The sequence below is a fragment of the Miscanthus floridulus genome, chromosome 5, assembly GCF_019320115.1.
Source record: "Miscanthus floridulus cultivar M001 chromosome 5, ASM1932011v1, whole genome shotgun sequence".
In the NCBI taxonomy this organism is placed as follows: Eukaryota; Viridiplantae; Streptophyta; class Magnoliopsida; order Poales; family Poaceae; genus Miscanthus; species Miscanthus floridulus.
Genome location: NC_089584.1, coordinates 75,169,811 through 75,190,011, shown reverse-complemented (window position 1 = coordinate 75,190,011; position 20,201 = coordinate 75,169,811). Strand labels below are relative to the sequence as shown.

The 20,201-nt window shown below is 42.6% G+C and overlaps 1 protein-coding gene and 1 pseudogene across 1 annotated transcript; both read right to left on the bottom strand.

The window, feature by feature from the left end:
* Nucleotides 1-3,799: 3,799 nt before the first annotated feature.
* Nucleotides 3,800-5,197, bottom strand: LOC136452356 (protein ALP1-like; annotated as a pseudogene).
* A 3,672-nt stretch (nt 5,198-8,869) lies between these two features.
* LOC136454783 (uncharacterized) lies at nt 8,870-14,810 on the bottom strand. Its single transcript, XM_066455072.1, has 2 exons — nt 14,403-14,810; nt 8,870-9,064 (listed from the first exon to the last, which is right to left on the bottom strand). The coding sequence occupies exons 1-2, from the start codon at nt 14,808-14,810 to the stop codon at nt 8,870-8,872; spliced, it is 603 nt and encodes a 200-aa protein (XP_066311169.1).
* Between the last annotated feature and the right edge of the window lie 5,391 nt (nt 14,811-20,201).

Genomic DNA, 20,201 nt, shown 5'->3' with positions numbered 1-20,201 from the left:
TTGACCACGCGAAGCCTAATGAGAAGATGGATGCACACTTTGCTACTCTTGATTTGCTAGTGAGGCTACTCTCTTGGATTCTCAAATCACAAACACCTCACTAGGACCTTGCTCTTCTTGGCACTCACAAACGTGTTTCTCAGCTGTTGGAATGAGCAAAAGTTGCTCCACTCACGAGTGGAGCCTCTATTTATAAGGCAGCCTGAAAAACGAACCGTTATGAGCTTCTGCGGGATGACCGGACGCTCCGATCGTTTTGACTGGACGCTCCGGTCAGTTCAACCCGTGAACAGTTTTCAAATGATGACCGGACGCTGTCAGGGTCCGGTCAGTACTGACCGGACGCGTCCGGTCGCTCTTGGATGCTTACTGTAAACGACCGGATGCTAGATACTCAGGGTCCGGTCACCACTGACCGGACGCGTCCGGTCACTCTTTCCCAAGTCTGGACCCTTACTGGAGTCGACCGGACGCTAGCCCTCAGCGTCCGGTCACACGACCTTCCAGCGTCTGGTCACTCCAGACTTGTTCTTCACAGTCAAATGAACTGACCGGACCCTGCGGCCAGCGTCCGGTCGCATCGGAGCCAGCGTCCGGTCAGTGTTTGACCCTCCATTCACTTCCAACTTTCGAACATATGTGAATGAAGTTTGCTCCAAAGGATCTTAGGCATTTATAGGAGCTACCTAGAGCTAGTTTAAACAAGTGTGCACCACACCTAACTCACTAGACTCAACTAGGTCAAGCTACCCGTTCATACCCCCCTTCATAGTACGGCCAAAGGAAAAACAAAGTCCTAAACTACTCTAAGTGTCTCTCCAACTCCAATCGACACTTAGAACTAGTTATCCTTAACCTTGTCGTCCATCCTTTGAAAACCAAAACGATTTCCATCGTAGGGGCATGACAACCTCGATTGCCCAATCGATCTCCATTACCATGACCTAACTTAATTGCCTCTGCAAAACACACGTTAGTCATAGTAATCTTGTATTGACATTAATCACCGAAATCCAACTAGAGGCCTAGATGCTTTCACAATCTATCCTATCCGACATAGTTGACACTATCCGTATTCGAATCCGAATCCGGATAGAAATATGAAAACAAATGTAATATCGGTGATATCCGTCCATATCCGATCCGTTTTCATCCCTACCGTCGCCGACCAAACCTTGCATGTGGCCACATCCAGACGCCACCGCTGCCACCAGTTGCAGGGGTAGAAAACCGTGTGGATCTGGAGCCCAACCCTTAGATCTAGCCGCTGAGAGGCCGAACCGAGCAGTCGTCGGCACTTGGCTTGCCCCAGACCGGTTGGTCAGGCACCGTTGGGTGCACAGCCAAGCGCCTAGGCCCTCTGCGTTGTCATCGGGTACCAGAGCCCGGCCACAACCGCGTTGGGCATGTGGGCAGCAGATCCGTTATGGAGAGGGCCGGATCTAGACCTAGAGATCTTAGATCCGTCGCCCACGCAGCTTCAAGGACCTCAGGAGCCGCTGGCAAACGAAACATAGAGTGAGAGTGACTAAAAAGAGAGAGGGTAGGGACAAAGTGGCTGCGAACGCCACCTTTTTTCGGCACCGTTGTGGGCCACCGCCACCGCTCGCCGGAGCGGCAGCGGCGGCGGAGGTAGCCTGGAGCGGTGGGCTTGCGGTGGCGGCGGGTGGCCCTAGGGATGACTCGGGGGAGGGGGTTCTCCGGTTCAAATGTGTATGTGACATTGACATACATAGGCATGACCTATTCTGTCCGCAAACTAGATCACATGAATGTCATGGCAGGGCTCAGTCAACGTTGTTCTGCAGCTTTGTCCGTTGCTATTTACTGAAGACTTCAACCAACAAAATTCTATTCACAACATGCACACGAGACATCGGGACATCGGCCATCTCATGTTCTGAACTGAACTCATGCGAATCCTCCAAAGTAGACAAAACCGCTGAGATGGAAATATTCAGCACATTTATATGGCGACCAAGATAGTCAATCCTGCCGAGCCAGACAGACACACAGACTGACCGATTCATCTTCTCTTCATAATCGAATTTTCCTTCAGTCCTGATCAAAAACTAATAAGCACACCGAGAGTTCATGTTCGTCACTCCTTTGCCCGCTACCTCTATATATATGCATGCCCTTCAATTCCTGTGCATCTCGATCCAAGCAAATCACAGAGCTTCACAGGCGCATTTGCATTTTCATTCTTCTTCAGCTTCTTCAGCAGCTGTGAATTAATGGCATCCGTGAAGGCGTACGTGCTGCTGTTCACAGCCTTCTTCTTCTCCGGGCTCATGCAGCTGTCCATGGCAGCACAGGAGAAGCCGGCGACCGTCGCAGCGACAGTGCGGGTGATTGACGCAAAGGGGATAGATCAGGCGATCGCGTACCTGCTCATGTTCGCTGCGCTATTTGTCACCTATTTAGCGCACTGATATATGATCGCTGCCTCGGTGGAGAGTAGTACAGCATCATCATGAGTGGTCTGAAGCAGATGAGCCCATTGCTGTAGCTGTAGTGCTGTTATAGGTTCTGATTCGCACGTACTAGTTCAGTTGGTTCCGATCAGTTTTCTTTCAATTTTTTTTAAAAAGCTTACCAGCAAACTAATGATGATGTATCGAGAATTCCTTATATAAGTCAAAAGGCTGTTAATTTGTTTGGAAAAATCTCTGCAGTGTACATGACAGTTTTGCGTATTGTGCAGTGGTGTAAAGAAATGTAATTGAAACGATCATGCATTTTACTCTAATAATACCTACAAGTGATCATGAAAATCTAAAAATTAGCGTGTAAGCACATTTTAGGTGTATATGTTTGTCACAAATTTTTTAAATAATTTTAATAAAGAGGACCCTTACATCAATCTTAAAATGGATACACCTCAAACATAATTTAACATGTAACTCAAGTCAAACTTTGAAGTTTGCACATCTCAGATCAATTTGTATGCACCTCAAATAATGACACAACCTCACATTTACGCCAAGTTAAGAAAATGTGTGGTTTCAAAACTTTTAGATCAGACAATCTAATTTAAGGTTATGCAGCTAGACAAACACATACATTAGCGTCCCTGTAATCCTTAAGCATATTATGACATAAGAGATCGATTCTCCACTGGACATAGAGCACCCCGTGTCTGAACCAATATAAATCTGTGTCCCGTGCCACCCTTTTAATTCCCTGCACACAAAACACTGATTTGCATTGCTGACGAGAATTCCTCAGCAGACAACCGCGTACGACTTATTCTATGCACCCATGTCCTCTCTATGGACTGGGAGTGGTAGATAACCGCCTTGTTAGGCGTAGGTCTATGGGAATGACACACCCGTGGACATGTGTCGAAACTATGTTGTTCATGTAGAAGACTTCTGCTAAAGTTTGAGAGCTTGTGTTATGAAGTGTTGAACAATGTATTGTAAGGATGTGTTTGGCTGGTGGGATATGAATGGATTGGATGGGATCCATGGATGGGTAGTGTTTGGTTGAAGGATTGGATTGGATTGAAAAGGGAATATTCCATGAAGATCCTAGATTTCCTGGCCCCTAGAAATCTCCAACAGTACTACCTATTAGACTACCTATTTCTATGTTTAGGTAGCCACCTATTCTTAGAGTACCTATTTTTTGCTGTTGTCTCCAGCATTACTACCTAAAACAGACTACCTATTTTATTTTCTCACAAATACATATTGCCCCTCTATGACCTTCATTTCTCCTCTACAATTTAACCAAAAGTATTCCAACCACAAGTACAGCACATAGTTCAAACATAATTAATCAAAGTAGGATATTTCAAAGTTCAAATAAAGTACGACGACATACTTTGGTCAACCATGGATAATCAAACAAATTCACATACAACCATGTAATCAAACAAATCTAAATCTCACTACGACACACCATGACGTGCCCACAAATGCTCCATCAAATCATCACGAAGTTGCTCATGAATTATTCGGTCTTCAATCTCATTACGTATACGCAAGAACTCGCTCAAAACAAGTGGGTCGCGACGATAATCCTCTGGCCTCAACACCTCACCACCATCTTGATCATAGTCAAAATCCTCTTCCTCGGCCCCCTCTCATTTTTCTATGATCATGTTGTGCAAAATAACAGCAGCGCTCATGGTATACCAAATGGTTTCCTTGTCCCACATCCTACAAGGTCCTCTCACCATGGCAAACCTAGACTGAAGAACTCCAAATGCTCTCTCTACATCCTTCCTCACAGATTCTTGTGCTTGTGTGAAGTGAATTTTTTTGTTGCCTTGTGGGTTCCGAAAACTCTTCACAAAAGTAGTCCATGAAGGATAAATGTCATCAGCTAGGTAGTATCCCATAGTGTATTTCTTGCCATTCACAAAGTACTCAACAGGAGGAGAAGTTCCAGAAGTTAACCTTTGGAAGAGTGGTGATCGCTGCAGTACATTGACGTCGTTGAGCGAGCCAGGTAGTCCAAAAAAGGAGTGCCAAATCCACAAATCTTGAGAAGCCACGGCTTCAAGGATCATTGTAGGGCTGTCAACATGTCCTTCGTAATATCCTTTCCAACCTGTAGGACAATTCTTCCACCGCCAATGCTTACAATCTATGCAACCCAACATACCCGGCCATCCTCTCCTTTCATTTGAGGCCAAAAGCTTCCTTGTGTCATCATCATTTGGTGGTCTCAAGTATTGATCTCCGAAGACATCTACTACGGCTGTAACAAAATGCTTGAAGGCCTCAATCATTGTGCTTTCTGCTATTCTCACTACCTCATCCATTGAATCGGCTGGTACATCATATGCAAGCATACGGACTGAACCAACAACTTTCTGCAATGCAGTGGCACCAAGTAACCCTACAGCATTTGGCCTTTGCCTGAAATAGTCAATGTGAGCTTCGACACCTTCAACAATCCGCAAAAACAGATTTCTTGACATCCGAAACCTTCTCCTAAAAATTTCTCATTGTACACCGGTACCATCTGCGAAATAGTCGGCGACAATTCTCAAATTGCCAGCTTGTATGTCTCTGTAAACCACCTCGCGTCCATGGACTGATCCACATCGCCTCTTCTTCTTTCTCTCCTCTTCCTCATCAAATGCAATCAAGCTCAAGATAAGAGCATCATCATCGGACTTATCATCGGATTCAAAGAATTGGTTCATAAAGTTATCTTCATCGTCATCAAACAAAACCATCTACAAGTGGCCATAGTTTGACATAGGAAATTATTCACAGACAGCTTGTAGTTTCGCACATATGAAATTATATTCAGACAACTTCATACCTTGTGCTCAGGAAGGATGGAAGGCAGCAAGGAGAAGGATGTCCGCTGGTGCGTCCGAGCGAGGATTCATGCTTGGGCGAATTTCCATTATAAAAGATTGTAATTCCTTGTGAGCCACTGAAAAAGTTCGGCGGACTTCAGCGCCACTCAGGGACGAAGCTAGGAAAAAATTTAGGAGAGGCTAAACAACGGCAATTAGCAAGAAAAGAGGTTCAACAAATCTCAGCCCCTCCTACCTGTACATCTACAGCTGAAATTTCAGACGGCGGCTCTACGGGGCTTCACTTGCTCGCGAGCGGTAGGGGGGTTGGAGCCCCTCTAGCCCCACCGCTGGCTCCGTGCCTGGCGCCACTGCTCTAATTTTTTTTTGCCCTCCATGCTACTGCTGTTAGATTGGGCTCTAACGGTGTCAAACTGTAGGTGTGAAAAGTCAAAAATACCCTTAGGTCTAAATATGCCATTAATTTTTTTTAGCATCTTAACAACTTCAAATGAAAAAACTTAAAACTAGAAAGTTATAGATATCTCGAGATCTATAATTTTCATATCAAAATTATCTTCATTTAATTCCGCAAAAAAAAGATATGATTTGATATGATTAATATATCTAAAAAATCATATCTTTTTTATAGTATTAATTGAAGATAATTTTTATATAAAAATTATAGATCTCGACAAGATCTACAACTTTCTAGTTTTGAGTTTTTCCATTTGAAGTCATTCAGATACTAAAAAAATCAATGGCATATTTAGACCTAAGGGTATTTTCGACTTTTCATACCTGCAGTTTTACACCGTTAGAGCCCAATTTAATGGCAGTGGCATAGAGGGCAAAAAAAAAAAAATTAGAACAGTTGCACTGAAGTCCACCGAAATTTTTCAGTGACTCACATAGAATTACGATCTTTTTTAACCTCTCCTCCGCCCCTTCCCCGACAGTCACCTGCGACCCGTGCCCCTACTCGGCCTCTTCCCAGGAGAGAAGTGAGACACCCTCTTCCCCTTCTCCCTTCCCTTCCCTAATCTTTTGCAAAAGAATGTTCATAAACATAGCACAGGTCTTACACTGTATTGATGATTTTCCTGTCAATGTGTTCATGCATGGATTTGCATAGATCTAGAAATGTAATGTGCTTATATTGTTTTCCTATGCTCAGATCTGAATTTTCCGTCAGTTTTTGTGATGGACAAGAGGACCAAGCGGTTGATCTATGCGGCTGCAGCACATATGCTGCTTTCCATTATGGCAATTGTCATTCAGTCTAGGAAAAGAAAAAGGAGTCACCGTAGACTGGGAATTACCTATGGGCCAATAGAAATAAGAGATAGAATGAGAATTGATTATTTAGAAAATAAAATATGAAAGAATGACACAACTTGTGTTAACATGCGTAGGCTCAGAAAAGATTGAGCACTATGGTGAGATGGCAACAATCTTTGATGCTACTGTGGCCACAAGGAAGTATGCAAAGGGATCAAATGAGCCACTAGCAACTGGAATTGGTGATAATGAACAGCATGAAGATGGTGGGGATGGTGATTCTGCTACTGTTGGTAATGATGGAGAAACATCTTCAGCTACCAGGCCTAGTAAAAGAGCCAGGACATCTGAAAAGAAAGATGATGGGCTGATAGTAGCAATGACAAATGTTGGGGAAATGCTTGCTTGTGCCATAGAGAAGGGTGGAAAGGAAAATGAGCTTCCTGATGAACTACAAGATGCAGTGTACAATCTTCCAAGCTTTGATGACACTCATTTAGCATTTTATCATGAGCATTTGGTTGACCATCCAAGCAAAGCTAAAGCATTTTGTGCTCTCACATTCAGCCGCAAACTAATTTGGGCTGCAAAGTTCATCACTGAGCACTTCCCACCTGCAAATTGAAGATAGGATTGCTATGCATTGTTGCACACATGACTACTGCTGCACTTATTTTGCTTGTATCCCTTAGACTGTCTCCAACAACCGTGACCCAAAATACAAGACCCATTCGTCCTTTGGATAGCGCTACGGGCAAAGGGTTCAATACCTATTTTTTGTCTTCTCCAACAACAAGACCCAAAAGACAAACATTTCTGCAAATGGGTCTTCAGGAGAGAGAATACTCAGATTTGGGTTATGTCTCTCCTGGCACCTAAAATGGGTCTTCCGTATAGGTACTATGTTGGAGGCTATAGGTATTATGTTAGAGACCCATTTTGGGTTTGGGTTCCGCAATGGGTCTTCTGTTGGAGACGGCCTTAAAAAATGCACTATGGGTTATTATCTATTTTGTAGCAGTTGTGTAACCCATAAATAATGCACCTCGGGTTCTTATATATTTTGTAAAAGCTAATGTGTGCATGGTAATGTGTAATGAATGTTAACCTATTTGGATATCTATCATGTGTTCTGTGATATATTCTGTACCAGTGTGTATGTTTCAAGTATAAGGGGGTAACCTCAATAGTTTGGGCAAGAGGTCACCACATCAGTTTGTCCACCTCCATTCATCCAACCAAATAGAAAATTGGCTCATCCCATCTAACGGATATCCTTCTAACCAAACAAAAAAATGGCTCGTCTCATCCATCCAACCAAACATGCATCATGGATATTCTTATCCCTATATCTATGGATCACTATATCCCATCCAACTTCATCCTCGAACCAAATGCACCCTAAACTTAAGTACTTCTTTTAAATGTGATGTGAACTTGGTGTGAATCATATTGTGAAACTTAATCTTGCAATGATCCTAGATGAAGGTTAGATAAATGCATACTATATAGGTATGGTTCGATCGAGCGGGAGGTGACGCTGACACCACCATCCGATCCCTTGCGCTCGTGTCGCTTGTTGCCAGTTTTTGTGCTCACCACCTTGCGTACCTCACGCTGCCGCTCAGAGAACGGAGCAAGGAAGAAGAGAGGGAGGAGGGGCTAATTGCAAATTTCATGTTGGCTACTAACTCTATAGGCCACGTTAGATCTAAGAGCTAAACAAAGGGATTAGACCTATGGTGAACCTCTTAAAAAGTTTATAGATCTAAAAATCACTTTTAGAGTTGATGAACCTAACTGAAAATGCCGCATAAGTTAATGGATCTCAATACATTTAACTTCTGTAGAAACCGTTTGAAGACTAGGGTGCATCAGTCCATGCCCATGCTCAACGTTTTCCTAATTTGTACTTCTTGCCTTTGCAAGAGCATTGAAACAAACGGTCCTTTGCTCTGTCAAAAATATATCAAAAAATGAACCAACTTAGGAAAAACCAGGTGGTATTTTATTAACAAGAAAATAACACCAAAATTTGTTTAGACGAGAATTTAAAGCCACTACAAAAACTCCTTTCTATGACAAAAATCCTCATAAAGGGGCAATTTTTTGTCATATAATATATCATAATATGACGCAAAAGTTTGTAGCATCATAAAATCTGGACAGCCAAAACTATTTATGATGACACTATTTTTTGTTACATAATGGTACCAAGTGTCATCACAAAATGTAAGTCGCTACGAGCTAGTTGATAGTGGCATTTTTATGACGATACGTGTTTTTTTATGTGACGGCTGTGGAGCGTCACTATTTGTTATTTCAAATAGGAGGTGGACCCTTGACCCCTCTCTGTTGACCAGTTTCATTCCCCATTTCCCCAACTGAAGACGGCGGTGGGCGGCGAGCGGCCTCTGGGCGGAGCCAGCTCCACATCTCCCCAACTGACAGTGCGGCGGCCTCTGGGAGGAACGCAGCGGGCGGCGTCTGGGTGGAGCTAGCTCCCCATCTCCCCAACTAACAGCATGACAACATATAACATATCCATGATATTTTGGCAGCATATAGTCTGTATGTACCTTCCAATAGGTTACATGTGCATATAATAGAATTCATAAATCAAGTTTAACATTGAAACAGAATCATTGCATAGAAGGTTTTACAATTTCATAATTCAGATACAACAGAATCACTAATAGAAGTTCATGGTTCACAAATAGCTCTAGAAATGCAAAGATTAGTCATCATCACTGTCTTCTTCTGATATACTCGCTTCGTCTTGACTATGGTACTCAAGGAAGGTTTCATCTTCATCTTCGCCGTCAGTTTCATCACCTTGAGGTGTTTGTTGATGTCGACGGATGCTCTCGACAAGGTCTGCACTAATAGGGTTGCCTGGTTGATTATCCATGTGCAACAAATCCATATCAGGATAAATGTCTCCCATTGTACAATCTCCTGACGAAGTATTGTCCTCTTGGTATGCCTCCTGACATCTCGTCTATACTTGTTCATGCATTGGTTGTTTTCCGTCAGACTCTTCAACATCAAATATATGTCGGTGGCCAAATTCTTGTACCACTTGCCAACATGGACCTAACTTTGTATCTTCCAAGAAAAATACTTGTGAAGCTTCTATGGCTAGAATGAAAAGATCATTCTTATACCATCGGCCTTCGATGTTAATGCTCTTGAAGTAACCATCATCTTTCATTTGGTATGTCCTTCCCTCAAGATTGTACCATTGACACCGTAATAAGATAATAGATCTATCTCCTTTGCTGTTTTTAGTGTAATTCAACTCAATAATGTCTATGATTGTCCCATAGAAGTCAATAGTGTCATCATTGTGAGTACCTGCAGTCTTGATGGTGGAGTTTTGTGTTTTCCTATGTGCCTCACGACCCATAGTGTGGTACCGTACCCCATTGATTATATAGGCTGTGTATGATCGCACACGCCTATCCGGCCGACATGCGAGTGAGTACAGGTCTTCATCAACATTTGTTGTGCCTTCGTATTTCAATCTGGTAATCTATAGGAAAACACAGAGAATTGGTGAGTTGGAAAATTTATTGTATCATAAATGATTCAACCAGGTTGTAAAAGTTGCACGCACATGTTTCTCGAACCATGTAGTGAATTGTGTTGACATCATTTTTTCAATATTGTTGACCTGTTGTTGTTCCAATTCTGCCCTATACATGCTACAAAGGAAGAAGTTAAATAGTTTATTATGACACTAATATTGAATAAAGGCGATAGAAATGAAATGACAGCATTTACTCACTCTTTGTATTCATCAACCTCTTCGCAATTATTTAGAACAAACCAAACCATAGAGTCATAGTCATTATCTTGGTAATGAAGTTTTGAAGCACCCAACAGGTTAATACCGTGACCAAAAATAGAGAAATCATTGGGTGAGATGTTCTGTGCTCCCTCTAAGTTTCTTTCAGGCCTAGTGAACTTAGTAATAATTTCACTGAAATATGTTGAGCATTGGTCATACACTCATAGGCAGTGTATGCCTCTACAATAGATCCTTCATGTCTTGCTTTATTATGGATGAAATGCTTAAAGGTGCCCAATCTTCTCTCAATGGGATACATCCATCCATACTGAACCGGTCCCCTAAGGAGTGCCTCGTTAGGTAAGTGTACTGCTAGGTGAACCATAACATCAAAGAATGTAGGAGGATACATTTTCTCTAGTTTGTAAAGGATAATTACAATATCTTTTTGCATCTGATGTAGTGCACCAACCTTTAGAGTTTTCGAGCAAAGTTGTCTAAAAAACCTACCCAATTCAGCAATTACTTCATATACATCTTTGCGCACCAAACCGCGAAGACCAGCTGGTAAAATACGCTGTAGCAGTATATGACAGTCATGTGTTTTCAGCCCATGCATTGTTCCTCCCTCCATATTGACACATCTTGATATATTAAAGGCATAGCCATCTGGAAATTTAACATTGCTAACAAATAGCAAGAACTTCTTCTTTGCTTCTGGCATTAGAACGTAACAAGCTTTGGGCTTTGTGGATGAATTACCAGCTTCTTCCAAATCTAGTCTAGCAGCGACTGTGTCCATTGTCTTCTTTGGAGTATTAAGTAGTGTTGACAAAATGTTTTCACATATTTTTTCTCTATGTGCATAACATCTAGGTTGTACTGTAGCTTCAATTTTGACCAGTATGGCAAATCATACAAGCTAACCTTGAGATGCCATTATGGTTCTCCATTACGGCGTCGTTTTCTTGTTTTTTGCTTATCAGGATTCTTGCCTGGAGCATAGGAAACTTCATCCAACCTTGCCATAACCTCACCTGCACTAAATTTCCTTGGCTGCTCTCTATTTTCATGGTGGCCATTGAAAGATCTATTTTTCCTCTAGGGATGGTCGTTTGGGAGGAAATGTCTATGGCCTATGAACCCAATTTTGTTTCTCAGACATTCGGAGCATGGATTCTCATCATAGTGCACACATGCAAAGTAACCCTAGTGGTTCCGCCTAACATGGTGCCTAATGCAGGGTAGTCATTGATTCCCCCACAGAATCGCTGCACGTAGACTGAAATCTTTGTCTTCATATGCATCATAAGTAGAGACACCCTCCCAAAGGGTAAGCATGTCTGCTATCAAAGGCTGCATGAACACATGGAAATCTTTGCCTGGTGATTTTTTGCCTAGAATAATTAAAGCAAGCATATAATTGGATTGGTCCATACACATCCATGGTGTAAAATTATATGGAACCACTATCACTGGCCAGATGCTATATGAATTGGTCATCTGACCAAATGGGTTAAATCCATCAGTAGCAATGGCTAACCTCAAACTGCGGGGATCATCTGCAAAAGACTTGAAAGTATCATCAAATTCTTTCCAAGATTCTCCATCAGCAGGATGTCTCATTTCATTTTCAACTAGTACCCTCTTATCCTTGTGCCATCTTGCATACTATGCCCGCTGCTTTGAGATAAAAAGCCTTTGAAGGTGTGGAATTATTGGAAAGTAACGCAGGACCTTGTGAGGAACTTTCTTTTTACCCTCCTTATTCACTTTCCATCTTGATTCACCACAAACTAGGCAATGATCATCATTTTCATGGTCCTTCCAGAATAAGGCACAATCATATTTGCACACATGAATAGCAACATAACCAAAACCAAGTTTTCGAAGTAGAGCTTTAGTTTCGTTATAGGACTTAGGGAGGCTAGGAACATTCTTCAACGATGTTGAAAGCAACTCAAGGAATGCATTGAACCCAGAGTTTGTCATCCGATTATACACTTTTATATGCAACAAATTAATAATCAAAGTCAACCTGGACTCCTCGGTGCAACCTGGATAAAGTTCACGCTTTGCCTCTTCCAAGATTTCTCGATATAAGTTACCATCGAAGCCATGGCTTGCTGCGGTGTACAAATCTTGAATCAACCCCTGAACTCCCCATGCACTATCTTCTATGACATCTTCAGCTTGTCCTTCATCATCAAGTGGAGCCTGGTCATTTCCGTCCATGATATATCTTCAGTACCAATAGTGAGTGTGCCATCATCTTGTTCAAAATCATTATCTCCCTCTCCATGGTGAATCCACCTTGTATAGCACCTAGAAATACGATTGGTGTGGATATCCTCCTCTACCTCATCTTGACTTTTTTCTATTTGGTTCAGGAATCGACTGCATGGGCACTTGATTTCCTCATCTGCACTAAATCTACTTCTGACATGTTGCATGAATTGTTCAACACGAGACATATAGGGATCACTAAATGGTGCACTGTTATAAATCCAGCTTCTATCCATCTTGACCTAGATAAATTTAGGTGCCAAAATGTTACAAATCGAGCTTCTATTCTTCAATTCAACTACATGCACTGCAATAACAAATCTAAAGGGGAAGAGCTATGGTTGAGTCAGCTCACCTTGTACAATGGCCGACAAGGCAACAACTGTCAGCTGGGGTGGCCAACGAGGCTGCTGGTGGGGGGGAGGGGAGGTGAGGCAGCAAGTGAAGGGCTAGCAAGGCAGCAGCTAGGGTGGCCGGTGAGGCTTCGGCAGGGGTGATCGGCGAGGGAGCAACTAGGGTCACCGACGATAGGCTACCAGGTTGGGTGGACAGTGGGGCTATAGGTGGCTTTGTCGGTGAGGCTGCTGGTAGGGGGGCCAGCGAGGCTGTAGGTGGGGTCACCGATGAGATGGCAGGTTGGTGGCTGGCGACAAGAGTGGCCGAGATGTGGCTGTCCAGAGCTCGCATGGCCGACCTCTGCCCTCTGCAGCTCTGCTTCTTAGCCACATCCTGCTAAGTACCCCTAGTAATCTCAAGCCTTGACTACCATGTGGGTCCAATGTTTGAATGACATGTGGGCCCTGCATGCTAATTAGCCTCTCTTGTAATGAATTCATTATGCAAACATCATTTCTCTTTTTAATCTATGGCAAAAAGTTGTAACTAGTATTTCTCCCACATACTTACTCAAAATGTGATGCTTTTTTTTCCTAAAATTTTCTAAAATCACGATCTATCAATTTATTGCGTTGATTTTGGTCATATTTTCATGTGACAAAGTTTCAACAATTCAAAATTTGAATTTAAAAAAATGACAACTTTAAACTAGATTTTGAAACTTTAAATGATTTTAGCTAAAAAAGTCAATAAAATAAAAGTTGTAGAACTCATCAAGACCTACAACTTTTATTTTGGTCATTTGTTCATCCGACAAAGTTATAGTAACCTTATTCACAAATTTTATGTATCTCTCTTATAGTGTATGAGATATGTAAAATTTGTGAACTATCTTACTATCACTTTGTAGGATAAACAAATGACCAAAATAAAAGATGTAGATATTGATGAGTTGTGCAACTTTTATGTTCATGACTTTTTCATTTGAAATTACTTAGTACCCCAAAATTTTGTTCGAAGTTCTAATATTTTAAAATTCAAAATTCAAACTGTCGAAACAAAGTCATATGAAAAAATGACCAAAATCAAAGCGGTAAATCTTGATGCATTATACAACTTTGTTTCTGACATTTTTTACATTTGAACTCATTTATTTCCCCAAAAATCTATTTGAATTCCTAATACTACTAATACGGTCACTGACATAGCGGACCAACCGTGTCAGACCAAAATTTGGCCGCTACACCTCGCAGCTCTCCTACGCTGATTCGCTCACCGACACATGGGACCCACCACGCCTCTCGCTCAAGAAGGTCAAAATTCCCCTCGCAGCCGCAGCGTGCCTTATCCTCTTGGCCGGTCAGACAAAAGGGAAAAATCTCCACTCCCCATAGACCATGGCCTCCTCCTTCCTACCCTCAACCTAGCGCTGGCACTCACCGATGACGCCGCCACACCTCCGCCAATGGCCAGATCCGCCCATCCCACTGCCACACCTCCGCTGGTGCCCGGAGCCACCCTTCCGGCCACCACACCTCCGTCGATGCCTAGAGTTGCCCATCCCGCTGCCACACCTCTACCGGTGCCTAGAGCCACCCATCCCGCTGCCACACCTCCATCGGTGGCTGGAGCCGCCCATCTCACCGCCACACCAACGCTGGTGCTCGAAGCCGCCCATCCCGCCACCACACCTCTGCCGGTGCCCGGAGCCGCCCATCCCACCACCACACCAACACCAGAGGCCGGAGCCGCTGATCCCACCGCCACACCAACGCTGGTGCCTGGATCCACCCATCCCACCGCCACACCAACATCGGAGGCTAGAGCGGCCCATCCCTCCACCGGCATCCCTGACTCCCTCCGCCGATTGATCTCCGTGGCTCTGCGCAGAGCGTCGCCTCCTCCTCTAGCCATCATCTTCCCAGCCCTAGCCTCGTCACACTGTCGCCACCACTTTTGTGTGCTCCTCGTAGTAGGTGATTTGCTTCCTTCACTTGTTAGCTACGATGTCTGGTTGTTACAGTGAGCTGAGATTTTTGTTTTTAGCTAAACATTAGGTTAATGACTTTGAATGCATAGATTAGAACATGATGAATTTTGCCGAGATTACAGTTCTTTTCTTTCTAGTTTTTGATTTTGCCTTGTAGATATGACAATTAGCAATTCGTAAATAGTATGTTCCATATGAATCTATTGAAACAAAATGAATGCATTGAAATGTTTTGTTGTCTTACTTATGAGGAGCTGGTACTTCTTGATCAAGAGTGTAGTGAGCATAAGTATTGTATTGTTTAGTATTTTCTTTTCAGGTGTGGTGTATATAGATATTGCCTTTATGAATAATACTTATGTATTGCCTCTTCTTCTTGTTGTAGAAGAGTACGGATGTTAGCTTTGTCTCTAGCATGTTGGTTTGCTTCTAGCATTTAGTAGAATAAGTTGCATTATGAAGTTCATCATTTGAAAGTGCTTTTTGACTGACTACTGCTCCTTTATTTCGTTTATAGTTTCTATACTGATCTGTTAGTTCTTTCTTCAACTTCTTTACAGACACTGAATCCAGTTTCTACTCTTTCTGCTTTTCATCGTAATAAGTATTAGAAGAAATGCCAAAAACAAAGTATGAGCAGGAGAGGGACGAGAATGTTAAGAAGGTTCATGATGTTTTTAAGTCTTTGGGTATTCCAGTGTTAGCACAGACTATTAGGGATGTTATTTCAAAAGGGAAAGAGGGCAAAGGGAAGAGACTAGTGTCTAATAAACCAGAATCTAACATTGAATATGATCCATCCTTTGACATTGATAACCAATCTAACAGTGATGATGACCTCAATACTGAGGTCAATACTGAGGTGAGATGGATTACTAGGCCAATTTACAAGTTTACATATCTGTCTATTTGAAACATATACTTCATTATAGTTATTTAATCTATTGCCATCTTCTTAATTTATAAGATGCATGTTTCTCTTGCCAGGTAAGACGATGGTTCCTAAAACTCGCCCTCAATAGATGAAGCAAAAGGTAGCTACCAACCAACAACCACCGCGCACGCCAACCAGATTCACCAGGGCTAGTGCAGCCATGTCTTCGCCTGGTGCAAACACTAGGACCACTAGAGGCCATCCGCCACCTAGGTCAAGACATAACTTGCCTACTAGGAACAATTTGAAAGCCAACCCTAATACAAATGCCATTTCCAGTAGCAGCCATTTGCAAGGCCATCTCACTACAAGCACCAGCCAGACCACAGAAACTATAAACACAGTGCCTAGTTCTCCTAGATTCACCAGGACCAGTGCAGCCATGTCTTCACCTAGTCCAAACACAATGCCTAGTCCTCCTAGATTCACCAGGAGTAGTGCAGCCATGTCTTCACTTGGTGCAAACAGGGTGTCTAGTCCTACCAGACCCACTGCTAACCTATCTCAACAACCTACTACCACAAATAGTGTTAACCAAACAGTTCCTGCGGACAACTCGCTAGGTGGACAAAGCTCTAGGCAAAGCAACGACATCAATGAGTCGGCTGAGCAATTTGATGCTGCTAATTCAGAGGGTCATACAACTGAAGGAGAACCAGTCCATGACTCAGTTCCAGGTAAACAATATGTGTTTCCAAGCATTAGTTTCTCCATTCAATATCTACAATTGCTACTGCTATAATAAAACATTTCTATTATTATTTGCCAATGCAGCGCCCCAAAAGAATGTCCGTAAGAAAACCATGGGTCATGGCTTAAAGAAGATGATTAATAGAGGAAAGAAGCTGGCTATCAAGGTGGCTGAAGGGAAGAAAAGACCTGAGGTCCCACTTCAAGCCGTGAAGCTAGCATCAGAATGTGGTGTTGCCCTTAGAGACAACCTACCTATCTACACATCTTGGAAAGATTATGATAATGAGCAGGGGCAGGCAGAAGTATCAAAAGTACTTAGGAAAGTGGCGGTGAGACAGCTATTTCATTCTTCCAAATATTTTCAAGCATTACAATACTCCCATGTGAAAATTTTGTCTAATAATTCATTTGTGTGGCTTTAGTCAAGGATGGATGTGGATGTTAGGAATGAGGGACCAAGCAAAGCTGCATGCACTGATATCATTAAGAGGGGAGTAAGGTAGCAGAGGTATCACCTTAAAAGGAAGTACTTCGATGACTCACTGACAATAGAACAGTTGTTGGCCAAAGAACCTCCACCTAAACTGAAGAAAGAGGAATGGATCCAGCTGGTTGAGTACTGGTGTGACCCAAAGAATCAGGTCCATGCCTGCATTATCTTCTTTTGTTAATATGCAATGCAAACTGTGCATGTGAATGAAACCTCTGTATTGCATTTGTGGTGTAGGATAAATGTGCTAAGAATAAAGTAAACCGAGGCCAAGTGCAGCTTCACCAAAGGACTAGATCTAGGTCCTATATTTCCCATCGATACAGCCTGGTACAGATACTATTGCTTTATATGTATTCCAATTATAAGGAACTGTGTGCCATTAATTAGTTCTTGCACTGAAATGTGAAATGTTATGGAGACAAACCTGATTGCCTAATGTTTGCTTGGATTGGATCTGTCCAGGTTGCATTGATGCATGTTTCTGTGTTGTTTTTCTTGATCTATCTAGGTTGCATTGATGCACAATTTTTTTATGTCGATGGCAAACTGGGAATCAAATACATGTGAATGTTGATTGTCAAAGCATAGTAGTAATTAGTTGACTATGCCAGTAATTGCATTTGTTGTTGGCATAAAAAAATCTGGAGGCCGATACTTGTATGATCCGTAGTGCATACATATTTTGGTATCTTGCTGTTGACACGTAAAAATAATTTATGGCTAATCTTATATCCCATGTTTGTCTAGCCCTCTCTTTACCTTCACGGATATCATTGTAATCCAATTTTTTTACATGCTGTAGAGGCCAAAGTACAACAACATGGATCCAGATCATGTTGATTTCTTTGAGGAATGTATGAATAGTCCGCAAAATGGTCATACTCCTCTTGCAAATGAGATATATGTAAGTTACATATTTATTGGATACATGTACTATACTCGAGTAAATGCCTGGTTGAACACTGTTGTATGGCCTTGTTAAGTGGATTCATTCTATGTAGGAACATATGGTTGCAGAGAAGGAAAGAGAACTAGAAGAAGGAGAAGCACAAAAGTCTCCCTCTAAGATTGTTGCTGACAGTCTAAGCTAGATCAGCCATTCATCCACCTTCCTTCCAAACATTGGTGTCGCTCAAGTGTCGAAGACTGCTCGGTCTACATCGACAGCTGCAGAAGCATGCCTGCAAGCTCAGTTTGAGGCAACACTCCAAGCAGAAAGAGAGAATGCTGCTAGGAAGCAGGAACAGTTGGAAGCACAGCTTCTTGCTCAGCAGGCCTCACTTGAAGCCAACCAAGCAGCACTTGAAGAAAATCAAAATTTGCTACGCCAGACCCAAGAAGAAGTGAAGGGGATGCATAGCAAGTTTGAAGAGACTAATGCACTGGTACGAGCTGTGCTGAAACTTCAGAAAGATTGAGGTAGGTCTGAATGCAGTTTCCTTTGATGATGCCTTTGCCTAAGCTTTTGCTACCTTGCTAGAACACTAAACTTTCTCTGTTGCAGCTTTGTGCACTGTGTTGTTAGAACCTATGTGCAATCTGTTTGTATGTTTGAACCTGTGTGGTGGTACCGTTTGAACCTGTGTCGTGGAACCTTGAACTATGTGATGGTTGAACCTGCAAGCACTATCTTATGCTCTGGAATGTATGTCTATGATGGCTTGGCTGTATTGTGTATGATTTATGAGCTGTGATGAGAATGTTGTGGATGATGGCTTGGCTGATATGTGTATGCTTTTATGAGCTGTGATTAAAGATCTGTGTGACTTCGTCATTGAATTAGCACATATGGCTGCCACGTTCGTCATCGAATGAAAGGAAAATTTATGATGTCCTACAGTTGTCTGAAGATGTCTCTAACTACTATACATAACAAGACAATCAAAATGTCACAAAATCTGCACACTTATATATGACGTTACCGTGTCGTCACAATAACTAGTCTAAATCAGGGCTCCAAACGTACCATTTGTGACGGTTCATGTATTAGGTGACGAGTTGACCAACCAATATGTGATAGTTACGGTCGTCATTAAATGACAATAATATATGACAACACAACAAAACTGTCACAAAAGGTCAGCACATTTTGTGACGGTTTTCCATATTATCTTCACAAGGTACTTTTTGTGACGGTCGTTATATGACGACCGGTATGGCGCTGCTTTTTCGTCATAAAATTCTTTTTATGGCAAATCCTGTATTTACCATGACATTTTTAGTTTGTCATACAAACCTAGATTTTTTGTAGTGAGCTAAATGGTTTTGGAAACCTCAAACAGCTCATCTTCCTTCCTGCTAAAGTATTGTAACACATGACAAGGCTACAGTAATTAACCATCGAATCCCCTAGTATATGGTATCCATATATATTACCTACAAATATATTAACACATCACCTATGAACCAGATCGCATGGCCTGCAGGGGCCGGTCAATGTTGTCATGCATTTTTCTAGCGCTGCCACTCCCTGAAGGTTTCTGCTAGGTACCCCTACAAGGTAAGGGACGATTCCATTGACGACTTGGCATCCAAAGAGGCATTACATGGTTTGAACTGAACTGACGCAGATCTTGCGAAAAGGAGCCAAGGAGGGGGTAAAACGAATGGCTGAGATAGACATTGGCCTGGCAAATGAGATGGTTGCACATGCCAAAAACCTCAGCACATACGACGAGACGAGTTGTTTCGAGTGTCAAGTCAATCCTGCCGAGCAAGACAGACGAATTGACCGACTCATAAGCTCAAATTCTCCTTAGGAGTCCTGATCAAACAGGGCATGCAGCTCGATCGACACATTTTTCCTGCCCTTCTGCCACTATAAATACGTATAGCCACCAATTCCTCTGCATCGCCACAAGCATCAGAGAGGTAGCCTATAGGAGCCCACATTCTTCACTACTAGTAGTAGTTATTCAAGGATAAGAGTTTAGAAGCTGCGATACACATCATTCAGGCAGCTTCAGAAACTCTAGCTAGCACAGCGACAGAAGGTGGCATCCGTTAAGGCGTACGTGCTGCTGTTCACGGCCTTCTTCTTCTCGGGGCTCATGCCTCCATGGCAACACAGGAGAAGCCAGCGACCGCGGTGGTGACGCCTCAGGTGAAGGACGGAAAGGCCATAGATCA